General features: G+C 43.3%; 1 protein-coding gene across 3 annotated transcripts in view; it reads left to right on the forward strand.

Moving 5' to 3' along the window:
• Positions 1-19,787, forward strand: part of gpsm1b (G protein signaling modulator 1b) — a 248,614-nt gene that overhangs the window by 102,319 nt on the left and 126,508 nt on the right. For all 3 annotated transcript variants that reach the window (XM_051931592.1, XM_051931590.1, XM_051931591.1), the window contains 3 exons: positions 4,075-4,198; positions 12,903-13,018; positions 17,995-18,150. In XM_051931592.1, coding sequence (XP_051787552.1) covers positions 4,075-4,198; positions 12,903-13,018; positions 17,995-18,150 — 396 coding nt within the window. The remainder of the gene's footprint in view (positions 1-4,074; positions 4,199-12,902; positions 13,019-17,994; positions 18,151-19,787) is intronic.

Genomic DNA, 19,787 nt, shown 5'->3' on the forward strand with positions numbered 1-19,787 from the left:
GCACCAGACAATTTGCCCCAAAGGTTCAGTGTGGAGGTCCTCTCCTCTTCTCTCTATTATCCTCCTCAATAAGGTCTACCATCCCATTCCATAGTTTTGCCTGTCAGTGTTACGCTGATGGCACACAGTTGTACTCGTTGTTCCCCCCAGAGGACCCCTTGATATCCACTAGAATCTCTGTATCTCTAACTGACATTGAAACCTGGATGAAGAAACACCATCTCCAACTCTGCTTGGCAAAGACGGACCTTCTTGTTATCCCATCTCACCTGTCAGTCCAGAACCCCATCCCTGTTTTGCTTGGTTCATTATCACTAACACCTACCAAGTCTGTTTGCCATCTTGGGGTGGTGATTGATGACCAGCTGTCCTTCGGAGACCGTGTTGCAGATTGACTCCGTTCAGTATCCTCGAGATCAGACTAAATCTAACTGAGTATGCAGCACAACTCCTGGTCCAGGCTTCAGTCTTGTCACGTCTGGACTACTGCAGCTTCCTGCTGGCAGGACCACCAGCATGTGTTCACCACACTGTCTGAAGGTGATTCATAATGGAGACAAATGTCTTGTGTTTAATCGACTATCGTGGGCGCGTGTCACTCCTCTTTTCAGATCACTACACTGGCTTGCTGTAGCGGTACAAGTTCAAATCCTTGATAACTTCCTACAGAGTAGTCAATGGGTCAGCACCAACATTGGCGTGCAAAAGTATTCAGTCCCATTGAACGTCATACTAATTCAGTCAGTCATCATCCAGCCTGCTATATCCTATCACAGGGTCACGGGGGTCTGCTTGAGCCAATCCCAGCCAGCACAGGGCACAAGGCAGGAACAAACCCCGGGCAGGGTGCCAGCCCACCACACATACAGCATCTCACAAAAGTGAGTACACCCCTCACATTTTTGTAAATATTTGATTCTATCTTTTCATGGGACAACACTGAAGATATGACACTTTGATCCAATGTAAAGTAGTCCGTGTACAGCTTGTATCACAGTGTAAATTTCCTGTCTCCTCAAAATAACTCAATACACAGCCATTAATGTCTAAACAGCTGGCAACAAAAGCGAGTACACCCCTAAGTGAAAAATGTCCAAATTGTGCCCAAAGTGTCAATATTTTGTGTGGCCACCATTATTTTCCAGCACTGCCTTAACTCTCTTGGGCATGGAGTTCACTAGAGCTTCATGGGTTGCCACTCCTCCATGACGACATCACAGAGCTGGTGGATGTTACAGACCTTGCGTTCCTTCACTTTCCGTTTAAGGATGCCCCACAGATGCTCCATAGGGTTTAGGTCTGGAGACATGCTTGGCCAGTCCAGTACCTTTACCCTCAATTTGTTTAGCAAGGCAGTGGTCATCTTAGAGGTGTGTCTGGGCTCGTTATCATGTTCAGTTTCCAAAGGGAGGGGATCATGCTCTGCTTCTGTATGTCACAGTACATGTCGGCATTCATGGTGCCCTCAATGAACTGTAGCTCCCCCAGTGCCCGCAGCACTCATGCAGCACCAAACCATGACACTCCCACCACCGTGCTTGACTGTAGGCAAGACATATTTGTCTTTGTACTCCTCACCTGGTTGCCACCACACACACTTGACAACATCTGAACCAAATAAGTTTATCTTGGTCTCATCAGACCACATGGTTCCAGTAATCCATGTCCTTAGTCTGCTTGTCTTCAGCAAACTGTTTGTGGGCTTTCTTGTGCATCATCTCTAGAAGAGGCTTCCTTCTGGGATGACAGCCATGCAGACCAATTTGATGCAGTGTGCGGCAGGCGTATGGTCTGAGCACCGACAGGCTGACCCCTGCAGCAATGCTGGCAGCACTCATACGTCTATTTTCAAAAGACAACCTCTGGATATGACACTCAGCATGGGCACTCAACTTCTTTGGTTGACCATGGCAAGGCCTGTTCTGAGTGGAACCTGTCCTGTTAAACCGCTGTATGGTCTTGGCCATCATGCTGCATCTCAGTTTCAGAGTGTTGGCAATCTTCTTATAGCCGAGGCCATCTTTATGTAGAGCAACAATTCTTTTTTTCAGATCCTCAGAGAGTTCTTTGCCATGAGGTGTCATGTTGAACTTCCAGTGACTAGAGAGTGTGAGAGCGATAACACCAAATTTAACACACCTGAGACCTTGTAACACGAACGAGTCACATGACACCGGGGAGGGAAAAGGGCTAATTGGGCACAATTTGGACATTTTTCACTTAGGGGTGTACTCACTTTTGTTGCCAGCGGTTTAGACATTAATGGTGGTGTGTTGAGTTATTTTGAGGGGACAGCAAATTTACACTGTGATACAAGCTGTACACGGACTACTTGACATTGTGTCAAAGTGTCATATCTTCAGTGTTGTCCCATAAAAAGATATAATAAAAGATTTAGAAAAATTTGAGGGGTGTACTCAGTTTTGTGACATACTGTACTAATTCTCTGCATGATAAAAGATTTGTGCCCATACAGTATTTATCCATTCGGTATTTTTAATGTGAACTCTTATGCCGTAACAGCACATTTCCAAAGTCACAATAAATGGTTTTCTGTCGATACTGAACTCTAGGAGAACAACTCCAAAGTGAGTTTTTGCTTAAGTATTCAAGCCCTGCACATTCCTACTTTATCGAAGACCCTTTTGCTCCAATAACAGCCTTCATTCTGCTGGGTATGTGAGTATGGCCCTGTTCTGCATATTGTTCAGGAGGGATTCTTCCCCGTTCTTCTTGGCAGAATTGATTGAGATCCTTTAGGTTGGTGGGATGGCCACCTCTGGACAGCAGTTTTCAAACAGTGCCACAGATTCTCAATAGGGTTAAGATCAGGGCTTTGACTCGGCCATTACAGAACATTCACCTTTCTGTTTCTGAGCCATTCCAGTGTCGCTTTGGCCTTCTGCTTTAGGGTCCTTGTCATATTGAAAGATGAATCTTCTCCCGAGCTGCAGGTTCATAGCAGACTGGAATAAGTTCTCCTGTAATATTGTGTGGCCATCCGTTGTCCCTTCAACTCTGACAAGATTCCCAGTCCCCATAGCATGATGCTGCCACCACTGTACTTCTCCATAGAGTGCTGTGAAAAAGTATTTGCCCCTTTCCTGATTTTTTTTTTTTTTTGCTTTGTCAGACTTAAATGTTTCAGATCATCAAACAAATTTAAATATTATAAAATTATTATTAATTAATATTTTAATAATTAAGTAATAATTATCTTAATACATAATTCGCCAGCCTCCTCACCCACTTACGTCCGTCCGAAGCCGAATGCGCAGTCGCCTTCTGCGCAGCTGCCCAAAAAACCTTACGAGACTGACATCCAAACCCAACATCGCTGCAGGCGGCGAATTTACGGACGCAAAATTCAAAGAGAAAGGCGACTTCGATTAAAGCTCTAGAGGCCTGAAAGGCAATTTCGACTACAGCTCGAGGCCTAATTACGCATTCATTCAATACACCTATATCAGGTTTGTGGTGCTTATACTTATTTCTATTCCACTTGTGCCCATTTCATCTTACGTTGTCGAAACGGGATCTTTGTCTAGTATAGTATAAAATTGGTCAATCCTTAAGAGGCGGGAGGGCAAACAAAAACCTACCAATTCTGACAAACTCTTAGCATTGATTCTGAAAGAATGGGCTGCCATCAGTCAGAATTTGGCCCAGAAGTTAATGGACAGCCTGCCAGGCCGAATTGTAGAGGTCTTGGGGGAAAAAAAGAGGGGCCAACACTGCCAGTATTGACTCTTGGCATGAACTCCATGTAATTGTCAATAAAAGCCTTTGAAACTTATGAAATGCTTGTAATTCTACTTCAGTATACCAGAGAAACATCTGACACAAAGATCTAAAAACATTGAAGCAGCAGACTTTGTGAAAACCAACACTTGGGTCTTTCTCAACTTTTGGCTGTGACTGTAAATATCACACATAGGACACTCCAGCCTGGAACAGAATTCTGCATCCACGTGCAGCTAAAGTGCCACCCACGCCTTTGATTCATCCTAATGTTGCTCTTTGTTGACCCGTATTCAAAGCACTCCCTAAAACTGCGCCCCTTGTCTCTTGCAGGATGAACTTATCCCTGGTGAAGGAGCTTGGAGATCGGGCAGCACAAGGCAGAGCCCTGGGAAACCTTGGAAACACCCAGTACCTGCTGGGGAACTTCACCGAGGCGATTGCCTTTCACCGAGAGGTAATTCAGGCATATCTTAATGTTTTGTATTGCAGAATTGTTATATATAAGGAGTGATCAAAAAGTTTGGAGTTGGAAACTGAAAAGCTGTGTAATTGCCCTAATGGAGGGGCTGGGATGAGGGGACAATTGCTGGCTCTGGCTGAGAGGCCGTACTGGATGGGCACTATTCTTGGCCCACTTGGAGAGGAAAATTAGTGGATGGGCTCAATGAGACTGTCTTTCAAGAGCAGTTCCTTTCCCAGTATGATAGATGGCAGTGTTTCTTTGGCATGGCCCCAGTATGGACCACCCGTAGGGTTACATGACATTCATATTTTGGATGGACAACCATGTTGGGTCCTTGGGTGCCACCACAGGGTACTGGGTACTGTGGGTACTGTGTTACACAGGGTACTGTGTTACTGTCTTCCACAACCTCACCTTGGTAGCAGAGTTTGGCTGTTCCTCACCCAGTTTGAAGCCTCCTACACAGCTGTTTCTGTTTCAGTTAATGACTGTGTTTCAACCTACGTATGACATTGATGATCATTGGCACCTGTTTGGTAGAATTGGTTGATCAGACACCTGACTAGAATCCTACAAAATCCCTGACTTTGTGCAAGTGGACCTCACATCTGGACAAACTGGTGAGGAAGGCAGGCTCTATTGTTGGCATGGAGCTGGACAGTTTAACATCTGTGGCAGAGCGAAGGGCGCTCAGCAGGCTCCTATCAATTATGGAGAATCCACTGCATCCACTAAATAGTATCATCTCCAGACAGAAGAGCAGCTTCAGCGACAGACTGCTGTCACTGTCCTGCTCCACTGACAGATTGAGGAGATCGTTCGTCCCCCAAACTATGCGACTCTTTAATTCCACCCGGGGGGGTAAACGTTAACATTTAACATTATACAAAGTTATTGTCTGTTTTTCACCTGCATTATTATCATTCTTTAATTTAATATTATTTATTGTATCAGTATGCTGCTGCTGGAGAATGTGAATTTCCCATTGGGATTAATAAAGTATCTATCTATCTATAAGAATTGATGCTGGTTTGAAGGCAAAAGGTAGTAACACCAAGTATTGATTTGATCTAGATTTTTCTTTTGTTCGCTCCCTTTGCATTTTGTAAATTGATAACAATAAACAATCATTATTTATATTTCTGAAAGCATTCTTTGTTTGCAGCATTTTTTCACACCTGCCTAAAACTTTTGCACAGTACTGTATATCCAACAATTATCCCCTCCGTCCTTTCGATTTAGTCTTTTTTCCGTTTTCCTATTTCCCCAGAGTTCAGTTCCTTTGACATGCCAATCCCAGAATAAAAGATTTACGGCTCACTTTTGCTTTCGATCCCTTTCACGGTAACCTCAGTGTATCCGGAATCTTCGAGGTGGCCACCCCAGACTGCGATGGACTTGTGGAGCTCCCCAAAAACAATCTTTCTCCCGGACTTAGATGGGTCATGTTCTTTCCTCCTTCACCATAAAAACTCGGGCTGTCTTTTCTTCCTTCTCTTCCTGCCTTTTCGCGCCCCTATTTAAAGAGTGCTTCCGTTTCCATGGCACTCCCAGAAATCACAATGACAGCCCTGTACCTCCCAAAAGGTCCCCTTCTATCCAACCCGTCTATCTTATCTTCCGTATTTTTAAATGACAACAGGATTTTACATAGAGAGAGAAAAAAAAATATACATTTTAATGTGGCAATGCTACAACTGAACCACAGAAAAACTGTGTTCAAATGCAGCAGTCCGCATACGTTTGTAACCTGAGATTTTTCTTCTTTTTTTTGCATATAACAAAGACATATGCATTGCATTTGTCATTCCAACAAATTGCACATTACAAACATTAACACTGTTATCGTTTTTTCATGTCTGCCGTTTCTATAGGAGGGTGACAATGAGTTAAATTCTAATGGATGTTTTTCAAATGTTGACAAGCAATAAGCAAAAGGTATCACTGAAAACCACAGAAAACAAAAACGGTAAAATAAACAGTACGAGGAAAGTTCGAAGAAAGAAAAAATAATTTACGATATTTCTGTTTGAGGATCGTTGTGCACAACTGAGCTGCGACCACAGAACTAACTGCTCTGTGGATGATTCATTCAAGCATTTCAAGGTCACTTCGTTGTAATGAAAGTAACTGCTGAATGTACTTCATAGTAACGAGATTTCTGTAGACTCGTGTCATATGGGGAAACTGTTGGGACCATAAAAATATTTTGTTGTAATAGTCTCTCACCTCGGTCTCTCTCCTCTCTCTGTGCCCGCCAAGCGTTCTGAAAGGTCTGAGTGAGTCTTCGTTGCCGGCAGTTCTGTCGCGGCCCGGCTGTCAGATGGGGACCCCTGCGTTAGGGCACTTAGAGCTGTTGTATGGTGCTGTTAATGCAAATGAAGTTTAAATCTTGTACACTAAAATACGAGACAACAAGCTTCTAATATTTGTGGTTTATTGTGTTTCTGGTTTTAGAATGCAGATGCCAAAAACTGCAAATCACATAATTACATACAGTAATCACATAATTAAGAGAACATCACGTCTTTAGAGGTTTGCTTTTGGCTAGTCATTAGTCACCTTCAATACGAGGTGAGACACAAAAATAACCGGATTGTTTAAAAAGAAATGGTATTTATTGATGAATTACCGCATTCTAAACCTTGTCACCTTCTATATAGTCCCACTCCTGTGGCCTCATGTATAACGCCGTGCGTAGAACTCACACTATAATATGGCGTAAGCACAAAAACGGGAATGTACGTATGCACAGAAAAATCCAGATGCAGGAATCTATACGTACGCAAACTTCCACGTTCTTCCGCTACATAAATCCCGATCAGCGTGAAAAGTAACGCATGTGCACGCGCCTGCTGTCCCGCCCCAACTCCTCCCAGAATTATGCTTCTTTGAATATGCAAATCAATATAAATAGCCCTTAAGCTCAGCCTTCTGTGAAAAAGACAATGGAAAAAGCACTGGGGAAAATATAAGAATTTCAGCGAATACCAAGTGGAGGCAAAGAAAAACGTACTATTTGTTGGTTTAAACAGTGGGATAATCAACAAAAGAAAGCTGATCGAATGACAGAGTGTCGGAGAAACTCGAAAGCTCAAGTTCACAAAGTCGTAAGTTTACAGTGAGGTGATTGTACTTATAAGTCTAAACAGTTTTACAAGGAGCACTTGATGAACTGATTGGTTGCGTTTAGAGCTCTTGGGATGAAACTCTTTCTGAACCGCGAGGTCCGTAAAGGAAAGGTTTTGAAGCCCAGTACGGTTATTTTTGTGTCTCACCTCGTATGGCACAGTCAAGAGATGGGCTGCAGAACTGCCTCATCTTGAAGGTGACTCGAGGTTTGGGCAGTCTTGGACATCACTGACAACATAAAACGTCATAATGGAGAATTATTAGAACATTAGAGCAGGTTATTCAACCCAACGAGGTCATCCATCCTATTTACCTAGACTGCCCCAAAAAACATGAAGTTGAGACCTGCATGTTCCTGAAGTCGTACTCTCCACCACAGTACTTATTTTTTATTATTTATTCCATGTTTTTATAGCATGAGGAAGTTGGGAGTGGCAGAGAAGTATGTAAGAATTGTACAGGATATGTACGAGGGAAGTGTGACTGTGGTGAGGTCTGTGGTAGGAGTGACGGAGGTGGGATTACATCAGGGATTGGCTCTGAGACCTTTCTTATTTGCAATGGTGATGGACAGGTTGACAGACGAGATTAGACAGGAGTCCCCGTGGACTGTGATGTTTGCTGATGACATTGTGATCTGTAGAGATAGTAGGGAGCAGGTTGAGGAGACCCTGGAGAGGTGGAGATATGAGAGGAGAGAAATAAAGGTCAGTAGGAACAAGACAGAATACATGTCTGTAAATGAGAGGGAGGTCAGTGGAATGGTGAGGATGCAGGGAGTAGAGTTGGCGAAGGTGGATGAGTTTAAATACTTGGGATCAACAGTACAGAATAATGGGGAGTGTGGAAGAGAAGTGAAGAGGAGAGTACAGGCAGGGTGGAATGGGTGGAGAAGAGTGTCAGGAGTGATTTGTGACAGATTGGTATCGGCAAGAGTGAAAGGGAAGGTCTACAGGATGGTAGTGAGACCAGATATGTTATATGGGTTGGAGACGGTGGCACTGACCAGAAAGCAGGAGACAGAGCTGGAGGTAGCAGAGTTAAAGATGTGAAGATTTGCATTATGATGAGGATGGACAGGATTAGAAATGAGGACATTAGAGGGTCAGCTCAAGTTGGACAGTTGGGAGACAAAGTCAAAGAGGCGAGATTGCGTTGGTTTGGACATGTGCAGAGGAGAGATGAGGAGTATGCTGAGAGAAATGTACGAAGGATAGAGCTGCCAGGGAAGAGGAGAAGAGGAAGGCCTAAGAGGAGATTTATGGATGTGGTGAGAGAGGACATGCAGGTGATAGATAGATAGATAGATAGATAGATAGATAGATAGATAGATAGATAGATAGATAGATAGATAGATACTTTATTAATCCCAAGGGGAAATTCACATACTCCAGCAGCAGCATACGCATACAAAAAAAATATATATACAAAATTAAACAGAAATAAAAAATGTAGGTAAAAAACAGACAATAACTTTGTATAATGTTAACGTTTACCCCCCAAAGGATGGAATTGAAGAGTCACATAGTGTGAGGGAGGAACGATCTCCTCAGTCTGTCAGTGGAGCAGGACGGTGACAGCAGTCTGTCGCTGAAGCTGCTCCTCTGTCTGGAGATGATCCTGTTCAGTGGATGCAGTGGACTCTCCATGATTGATAGGAGCCTACTCAGCGCCCGTTGCTCTGCCACGGATGTCAAACTGTCCAGCTCCATGCCTACAATAGAGCCTGCCTTCCTCACCAGTTTGTCCAGGCGTGAGGCGTCCTTCTTCTTTATGCTACCTCCCCAGCACACCACCGCATAGAAGAGGGCGCTCACCACAACCGTCTGATAGAACATCTGCAGCATCTTATTGCAGATGTTGAAGGACGCCAGCCTTCTAAGGAAGTATAGTTGGCTCTGTCCTCTCTTGCACAGAGCATCAGTATTGGCAGTCCAGTCCAATTTATCATCCAGCTGCAGTCCCAGGTATTTATAGGTCTGCACCCTCTGCACACAGTCACCTCTGATGATCACGAGGTCTGTGAGGGGCCTGGTCCTCCTAAAATCCACCACCAGCTCCTTGGTTTTGCTGGTGTTCAGGTGTAGGTGGTTTGAGTTGCACCATTTAACACTAGAATTACCAGAGCCTACGAAAAAACTCGTATATCCGGCCCACCTTAAATCGCTTCTTAAATCCGTTCACACCTCTCCGCCAGCATCCTTTGTCCTCTAAATGTGCTGATAAAAGACAAGCTGCCAGCAGCCAGCTATTCCATCCCCCCACCGACTTAGAACGTGAGCGAACTTTTCCCAGCTCACGCCTTGATTGTTTACCTGGGAGTGAAGTGCAGTTTTACAGTGGAAATGATAGATCGTTATGTGGAAGACATGCATGAAATGCGTGTTCTGTTTCTAAAGTAATCTGTGTAAACACATTGTTAAAACAGAAACTTTTTCATATTTTAGTAATAAATGTTACAAAATGTAGTAGGCATAAACTATAGAATATATAAAGCCCGAGTTCCAAAGATCAAATAAACACTTTCACAAAAGCTTCAAGAATGATTCAGCAGCTTCTGTGGCGTAGCGCACTAAGATTTGCCTCTTAGCGCAGAGCAGCTTTTCCTTGCCTCACAGACCTGAGTTCGATTCCCCGCTGGGGATGAAGTGTTGCTTTTTTTTTTCTTTTCTTTTAAACCTCAAACGGACATAAAATTTATACATTGGTATGCACTGTCAGTTACTGAGATCGTTATATTTTCATGTGGGATGCTCCTTTTAAAATATTTTTTTAACAATTGAGACTGCAATTAACAGGAACAACTGTCCTTATAACTTATTTTTAAGATCCACAACACACAGACAGACAGAGCACTGCGTAATAGAGAGACAGACAGGCAGAGAAGTCACTAGATATAGAAATAAACAGGGAAGCCACGTGTACTGAAAGAAAAAAAGAACAACTTGTGCGTTGTCCCTGCTGCACTGAATAGGCGCAGGCGCTCTAACATCACCCCTCCCCTGATCTTACTTAGAGAGTCAGGGACAACGCACAAGTTGTTCTTTTTTTCTTTCAGTACACGTGGCTTCCCTGTTTATTTCTATATCTAGTGACTTCTCTGCCTGTCTGTCTCTCTATTACGCAGTGCTCTGTCTGTCTGTGTGTTGTGGATCTTAAAAACAAGTTATAAGGACAGTTGTTCCTGTTAATTGCAGTCTCAATTGTTAAAAAAATACTTTAAAAGGAGCATCCCACATGAAAATATAACGATCTCAGTAACTGACAGTGCATACCAATGTATAAATTTTATGTCCGTTTGAGGTTTAAAAGAAAAGATAAAAAAAGCAACACTTCATCCCCAGCAGGGAATCGAACTCAGGTCTGTGAGGCAAGGAAAAGCTGCTCTGCGCTAAGAGGCAAATCTTAGCTCGCTACGCCACAGAAGCTGTTGAATCATTCTTGAAGCTTTTGTGAAAGTGTTTATTTGATCTTTGGAACTCGGGCTTTATATATTCTATAGTTTATGCCTACTACATTTTGTAACATTTATTACTAAAATTTGAAAAAGTTTCTGTTTTAACAATGTGTTTACACAGATTACTTTAGAAACGGAACACGCATTTCATGCGTGTCTTCCACATAACGATCTATCATTTCCACTGTAAAACTGCACTTCACTCCCAGGTAAACAATCAAGGCGTGAGCTGGGAAAAGTTCACTCACGTTCTAAGTCGGTGGGGGGATGGAATAGCCGGCTGCTGGCAGCTTGTCTTTTATCAGCACATTTAGAGGACAAAGGATGCTGGCGGAGAGGTGTGAACGGATTTAAGAAGCGATTTAAGGTGGGCCGGATATACGAGTTTTTTCGTAGGCTCTGGTAATTCTAGTGTTAAATGGTGCGACTCAAACCACCTACACCTGAACACCAGCAAAACCAAGGAGCTGGTGGTGGATTTTAGGAGGACCTTAACAAAGTCCTTGATGAGGTCCCTATACTCCTCCTCCTGCCCACTCCTGATGCAGCCCACGATAGCAGTGTCGTCAGCGAATCTTTGTACTCCGAGTTGTATTGGAAGTCCGATGTATATAGGCTGAACAGGACCGGAGAAAGTACAGTCCCCTGCGGCACTCCTGTTTTGCTGACCTGCAGTTCCCGAGACACACATACTGAGGTGGGTGTAACAGAACAAGATGCAGAGGACAGAAAGACATGGAAGAAGATGATCTGCTGTGGCAACCCCTAACAGGAGCAGCTGAAAGAAGAAGAAGAAAGAAATCCAAGGTCAAGCCAGGATTGGACACAATTTATGATGACGTTTGAGTTGCCGTCCATATTGATTACAGATAGTACAGAGCAATACGGGCAGGTTTCGATATGCATACAGTTTTTACAGGCCATTTCACAGTTGGGAGGTTTTCAGGGTTTTTTAGGTTGGAAACCAAAGAGTATCACGTTATACAGCTGTGTTCACACTTCAATAGGTGAGGAATTTTGTTTTTTTTAGGAACCGGTGAGTTCCTGTACGATGTATGCCTGAGGCTACTTGTGATCCCCATCCGCGTTCACATGCCACCACACTGATCTGTAATATGCAAAATAGGTGAGGTGCAAAGAAGAGTGATGCGGCGCAATGTAAGGAGCATTTTGGGAGGTCCAGGTGGAATCCCTTCCCTTCTCACTTATTGCTTCGGAGTTATGAATGGCGCGGCGCACCAGGGAGACGGCTATGAAGGGTGATGCAAAGTGCCGTGGGATCAGGAGTTCACACGGGGGAACCCATCATGCAGGACGCAGCTCGCCATAGAGGCTTCTATGAAGAGGGAAGTGACGCAAAATACGGCGTGATTTGGAGTTATATAGTTTGACCCCAGCATTATTGTGTGGAGGCGAGGTGCAGGTTATCGCTTCAATGCGGTTCATGGCACGGCACACCAGGGAGGCAACTGTGTAAAGTGATGTGTTGTGCGACGCTCTGTCTTCAGTGATATCTTTCCAAAGTCCACACAGGTTTGTAAGATGGCACTACTGTTTGTGGTCAACCAATCAGCACAATTCATTGTCCGAGTCCCACCCATGACAGTTCCAGGAAAAGTAGGAACCCTGGAGTAGGAGCTACAAAAGAAACGAACCTGGAATTACAATTGGTCTGAGTGCCTGTGGTGGGAATGCTGCAAAAGGTCCAGAGTTTTTAAAAACTCTGGTTTCTGTAAAAAGTTCCTGTGGTGGGAAAAGTGCCTCTTGTTTACCTGTGTTCTTTTCTGCAGCTGTGCATTGTGGGTAATCAGTCATACACCTACCCAGCCTTTATCTCCATTGGCTGAAGGGCCTTTTCTGTAAATTGAAGACCCTGAGTTTGAGAAGCTGAGCATCCAAAAGGGGGGAACAGCAATCACCCTGAGCAGACACAAAAGGTCTCTTGGTGAATTTGAAATCATTACGGGGCACATCTACAGTGAAAGAGCTGCAGCGTCTCACAACCTTCATTTCACTTTCACACACTTACAGAAATGGCCAAAGAGTCTCGGCATTGAATACCATGGAATATATCAGGACTGAACTTTAATGTACTTTCTTTTACAGCGCCTGTCCATTGCAAAGGAGTTTGGGGACCGAGCTGCTGAGCGAAGAGCCTACAGTAATCTAGGCAATGCTCACATCTTCCTGGGGGAGTTCAGCGTGGCTACTGACTATTACAGGTGAGTCTCGACCTCGGCAGAACTCAGGATGGTGTCCATATGTTAGACAGTTAAGAGCTTGGCAGTGTGCCTCTGGAATATTTTATTTTAAATTGTGATTAGAATTTCACTCCGGAGACATATGGCTTAGTCTGTCGATGGGGAAGAACATAATAAAAGAAATGAACTGAATTGAAATGTGCGAGTGTGACACCACTGGGCGGAGTGGTGGCTCTGTGGCTAAGGATCTGCACTGGCACTCAGAAGGTTGCCGGTTCGAATCCCGTAAATGCCAATAGGGACTCTGCTCTGTTGGGCCCTTGAGTAAGGCCCTTAACCTGCAATTGCTGAGCGCTTTGCGTAGTGATAAAAGCACTATATAAATGCAAAGAATTATTACAGTACATTCCTTTGGACCCTGATTCAAATCCTTAACCTGGGGTCTTAAAAAGACCGCGAAATAGATATGAAAGGCATTATATGAATGGTAGATATTAAAGACACTATATGATAGATAGATAGATAGATGTGAAAGGCACTATATGAATGTCATATGACAAAGTTTGGGAACCCCTCTTAATTCTTTGGATTTTTGTTTCTCATTGGCTGAGCTTTCAAAGTAGCAACTTCCTTTTAATATCTGACATGTCTTATGGACACAGTAGTATTTCAGCAGTGACATTAAGTTTATTGGATTAACAGCAAATATGCAATATGCATCATAACAAAATTAGACAGGTACATAAATGTGGGCCCCTCAACAGAGATATGACATCAATACTTAGTTGAGCCTCCTTTTCAAATCTAACAGCCTCTAGACGCTGTCCTCCTATAGCCTTTGATGAGTGTCTGGATTCTGGATGGAGGTATTTCTGACCATTCTTCATACAAAATCTCTCCAGTTCAGTTCAATTTGATGGACAGCCTGCTTCAAATCATCCCATAGATTTTTGATGATATTCAAGTCAGGGGACTGTGACGGCCATTCCAGAACATTGTACTTCTCCCTCTGCATGAATGCCTTTGTAGATTTCCAACTGTGTTTTGGGTCATTGTCTTGTTGGAATATCCAACCCCTGCGTAACTTCAACTTTGTGACTGATGCTTGAACATTATCCTGAAGAATCTGTTGATATTGGGTTGAATTCATCTGACCTTCGACTTTAACAAGGGCCCCAGTCCCTGAACTAGCCACACAGCCCCACAGCATGATGGCACCTCCATCAAATGTGACAGTAGGTAGCAGGTGTTTTTCTTGGAATGCGGTGTTCTTCTTCCGCCATGCAAAGTGCTTTTTGTTATGACCAAATAACTCAATTTTTGTCTCATCAGTCCAAAGCACTTTGTTCCAAAATGAATCTGGCTTGTCTGAATGAGCATTGGCATACAACAAGCGACTCTGTTTGTGGTGTGAGTGCAGAAAGGGCTTCTTTCTCATCATCCTGCCGTACAGATGTTCTTTGTGCAAATTGTGCTGAATTGTAGAACGATGTCCAGATACACCATCTGCAGCGAGATGTTGTTGCAGGTCTTTGGAGGTGATCTGTGGGTTGTCTGTCACCATTCTCACAATCCTGCTCATATGCCGCTCCTGTATTTGTCTTGGCCTGCCAGACCTGCTGGGTTTAACAACAACTGTGCCTGTGGCCTTCCATTTCCTGATTCCATTCCTTACAGTTGAAACTGACAGTTTAAACCTCTGAGATGGCTTTTTGTAGCCTTCCCCTAAACCAGGAGACTCAACAATCTTTGTTTTCAGATCTTTGGAGAGTTGCTTTGAGGATCCCATGCTGTCAATCTTCAGAGGAGAGTCAAAGGGAAGGAAGCACAACTTGTAATTGACCACCTTAAATACCTATATATCTCATGATTGGACACACCGGTCTGTGAAGTTCAAGGCGTAATGAGCTCATCAACCAATCAGCATTGAGCAGTGACAGGCATTCAAATCAGCACAATGACAAGGGGACCCACATTTGTGCACAGCCAGTTTTTCACATTTGATTTAATTTCATACGACTAAATACTGCGTCACTAAAAATCTTTGTTCTGGAAAACACCGCAGTACTCGGATGTTCCTAGGAAATGAAAGACGTACCACTGTTATCTTTATTGATGAAAGGAGAGTCAATTATTATGCAGGCTGAGAGGGGTTCACAAACTTTTTCATATGACTGTCGATAGATAGATAGATACAAAGCACTATATATAAATAATAGATACAGTTAGGTCCATAAATATTTGGACAGAGAACTTTATTTCTAATTTTGGTTCTGTACATTACCACAATGAATTTTAATGAAACAATTTGGATGCAGTTGAAGTGCAGACTTTCAGCTTTAATTCAGTGGGGTGAACAAAATGATTGCATAAAAATGTGAGGCAACTAAAGCATTTTTTGAACACAATCCCTTCATTTCAGGGGCTCAAAAGTAATTGGACAAATGAAATAACTGGAAATCAAATGTTCATTTCTAATACTTGGTTGAAAACCCTTTGCTGGCAATGACAGCCTGAAGTCTTGAACTCGTGGACATCACCAGATGTTGGGTTTCCTCCTTTTTAATGCTCTGCCAGGCCTTTACTGCAGCGGCTTTCAGTTGCTGTTTGTTTGTGGGCCTTTCTGTCTGAAGTTTAGTCTTCAACAAGTGAAATGCCTGCTCAGTTGGGTTAAGATCAGGTGACTGACTTGGCCATTCAAGAATTTTCCACTTCTTTGCTTTAATAAACTCCTGGGTTGCTTTGGCTGTATGTTTTGGGTCATTGTCCATCTGTATCATGAATCAATTTGACTGCTGTATTTAGCTGGATTTGAGCAGACAGTATGTCTCTGAACACCTCAGAATTCATTTGGCTGCTTCTGTCCTGTGCCACATCATCAATAAACACGAGTGTCCCAGTGCCACTGGCAGCCATGCACGCCCAAGCCATCACACTGCCTCCCTCCACCGTGTTTTACAGATGATGTGCTATGCTTTGGATAATGAGCTGTTCCACGCCTTCTCCATACTTTTTTCTTGCCATCATTCTGGTAGAGGTTGATCTTGGTTTCATCTGTCCAAAGAATGTTTTTCCAGAACTGTGTTGGCTTTTTTAGATGTTCTTTAGCAAAGTCCAATCTAGCCTTTCTATTCTTGAGGCTTATGAGTGGCTTGCACCTTGCAGTGCACCCTCTGTATTTACTTTCATGCAGTCTTCTCTTTATGGTAGACTTGGATATCGATACGCCTACCCCCTGGAGAGTGTTGTTCACTTGGTTGGCAGTTGTGAAGGGGTTTCTCTTCACCATGGAAATGATTCTGCGATCATCCACCACTGTCGTTTTCCGTGGACGTCCAGGTCTTTTTGCGTTGCTGAGTTCACCAGTGCTTGCTTTCTTTCTCAGGATGTACCAAACTGTAGATTTTGCCACTCGTAATATTGTAGCAATTTCTCAGATGGGTTTTTTCTGTTTTTGCAGCTTAAGGATGGCTTCTTTCACCTGCATGGAGAGCTCCTTTGACCGCATGTTATCTGTTCACAGCAAAATCTTCCACATGCAAGCACCACACCTCAAATCAACTCCAGGCCTTTTATCTGCTTAATTGATAATGACATAACGACGGACTTGACCACACCTGCCCATGAAATAACCTTTGAGTCAATTGTCCAATTACTTTTGAGCCCCTGAAATGAGGGGATTGTGTTCAAAAAATGCTTTAGTTGCCTCATATTTTTATGCAGTCGTTTTGTTCACCCCACTGAATTAAAGCTGAAAGTCTGCACTTCAACTGCATCCGAGTTGTTTCATTTCAAATTCATTGTGGTAATGTACAGAACCAAAATTAGAAAAAAGTTGTTTCTGTCCAAATATTTATGGACCTAACTGTAACAGATAGATTGATAGATATGAAAGGCACGATAGATAGATAGATAGATAGATAGATAGATAGATAGATAGATAGGAAAGGCACCTTATGAATTATAGATAGATAGATAGATAGATAGATAGATAGATAGATAGATAGATAGATAGATAGATAGATAGATAGATAGATAGATAGATATGAAAGGCACTCTGAATGGTAGATATTTTCAATTAATAAATACATAAATAGATAATAGTGAGAGAAATAATTATTTGGTCCCCATACTGAATTTGTGTGTTTGCTCACTTAAAAAGAAATGAACAGTCTCTAATTGTTATGGTAGTTTCATTTTAATGGAGAGAGATTAGAATTTCAACCAAAAATCCAGAAAAAACGCATTACATAAAAGTTATAAATTGATTGACATATCATTGAGTGAAATAAGGATTCGATCCTCTACAACCCAGCCAGACTTCTGACTCCCACAGATTGGCTTGTATAAAGCTCACCTCTCCACAGAACCAGTTTCTTCCATTCCAATCTCTCCGCCACCATGGGATAGACCTCTTCGTTGAAATGTGTCTGGCAGAAAATGGAAACCACTTCCAGCATCGCATGTAATGCAATCGATTACACATACGTCAAGGTGTAGTGCGTATTTTTTTGGTTCAGATTGCTTCATTAAACAGGAGTTACAACAGAATATTCGGGGCCTCTTTCGAGTGGATCTCCCTGTAGTATATTATAGGGATGCCAATAATTATAAAGGGGACTTTATGTATTAATCCATATCAAAACTAGTTTGCTTCATTTTTAAGCAAAAAAACAGATATCATATGATAAAAATGGACTGAAATTTACTGAAAAGAAACTTTTTTGAGTTTTATGTATTCGTCATATTAATGTTGTAAGTCACCACCTGCCTATATTCCAATGTAATGCACTTTTTATTGGCGTGTGTTTGTTCAAGTAAAAGTAATAATTTTAATACTGTGTGTTTAGTTTGTTATGCATTGTAAAACCGTCAGTGTGGCGAAAGATCTCACCCCCTTCCACTCTCTCCTCCTTACCCTTTCTTCACCCTGTCAGTCCCTGTCGCACCCTGCCCCATTGTCTCTGCTAATTGCTCTCCCCCCTGCCCTCCCTCAGGAAGACTCTGCAGTTGTCTCGGCAGCTCAAAGACCAGGTGATGGAAGCGCAGGCCTGCTACAGCTTGGGGAACACTTACACGCTGCTGCAGCAGTACGAGAAGGCGGTGGACTATCACCTCAAGCACCTGTGCATTGCCCAGGAGCTGGCAGACAGGTAAGTAGCACATGAAACATTTACCATACCACGGTATACAGTCATGGCCAAAAGTTTTGAGAATGACACAAGTGTTAATTTTCACAAAGTTTGCTGCCTCGGTTTTTATGATGGCAATTTGCATCGACTCCAGAATGTTCTGAAGAGCGATCAGATGAACTGCAATTTATTGAAAAGTCCCTCTTTGCCGTGGAAATGAACTTCATACCAAAAGAAAACATTCCCACCGCATTTCAGCCCTGCCACCAAAGGACCATCATTGCTTTGCACAAAAAGGGCTTCACAGGCAAGGATAGTAAGATTGCACCTAAATCAACCATTTATCGGATCATCAAGAACTTCAAGGAGTGAGGTTCAAATGTTGTGAAGAAGGCTTCAGGGCACCCAATAAAGTCCAGCAAGCACCAGGACCGTCATCCTAAAGTTGATTCAGCCGTGGGCTCCACCAGGGAAGAGCTTGCTCTGGAATAGCAGCAGACAGGTATGAGTGAGGTGAACACTTTGGGAGGATGACCTGGTGGGTGTCAAGAAGGGCAGCAAAGAAGCCAAGAAAAACATCAGGGATGGACTGATATTCTGGGACTGGACTGCTGAGGACTGCTGGGGTGAAGTCATTTTCTCTAATAAATCCCTTTTCTGATTGTTGGGGGCTACAATTTGGCCTAAAAACACAGCCCTGAATAAAGAATGGGACTAAAACATCCTCTGAGAGCAACTTCTCCCAAACATCCAAGAACAGGTTGGTGACCAACAATGAACAATCCAACATGATGGACCACCGGGCTATAAGGCAAAAAAAGTGAGAACTAAGTGGCTCGGGGAACAAAACATCAAAATTTTGGGTCAATAGTCCGGAAACTCCCAAGACCTTTAATCTCATTGAGAACTTGTGGTCAATCCTCAAGAGGTGGCGGGTGGACAAATAGAAACCCACCAATTCTGACAAACTCCAAGCATTGATTGTACAAGAATGGGCTGCCATCAGTCAGGATTGGGCTCAGAAGTTGATTGGCAGCCTGCCGGGCCGAATTGCCGAGGTCTTGAAAAAGAAAGAAGGGTCAACACTGCAAATATGGACTCTGCACCTAAACTTCATGTCATTGCCAATAAAACCTTTGAAACTCTTGAAATGCTTGTAATTCTACTTCAGTACACCATAGAAACATCTCTCTATTATATAAGGAAATCCTGGGACGAGATGAGGCTATTTCTAAGAGATTTTTTCAAGTCCCATGAGATGAGACTTTGGCCATGAGATTTTTTCGAGTAGGGGTGGCATGGTGGCGCAGTGGGTGGCGCTGCTGCCTCGCAGTTGGGAGACCCGGGTTCAATTCCCAGGTCCTCCCTGCGTGAAGTTTGCATGTTCTCCCCGTGTCTGTGTGGGTTTCCTCCGGGTGCTCCGGTTTCCTCCCACAGTCCAAAGACATGCAGGTTATGTGGATTGGCGATTCTAAATTGTCCCTAGTGTGTGCTTGGTGTTTGGGTGTGTATGTGCCCTGCGGTGGGCTGGTGCCCTGCCCGGGGTTTGTTTCCTGCCTTGCGCCCTGTGTTGGCTAGGATTGGCTCCAGCAGACCCCCGTGACCCTATGGTTGGGATGTAGCAGGTTGGATAATGGATGGATGGATTTTTTCAAGTA

The sequence above is a fragment of the Erpetoichthys calabaricus genome, chromosome 9, assembly GCF_900747795.2.
Source record: "Erpetoichthys calabaricus chromosome 9, fErpCal1.3, whole genome shotgun sequence".
In the NCBI taxonomy this organism is placed as follows: Eukaryota; Metazoa; Chordata; class Cladistia; order Polypteriformes; family Polypteridae; genus Erpetoichthys; species Erpetoichthys calabaricus.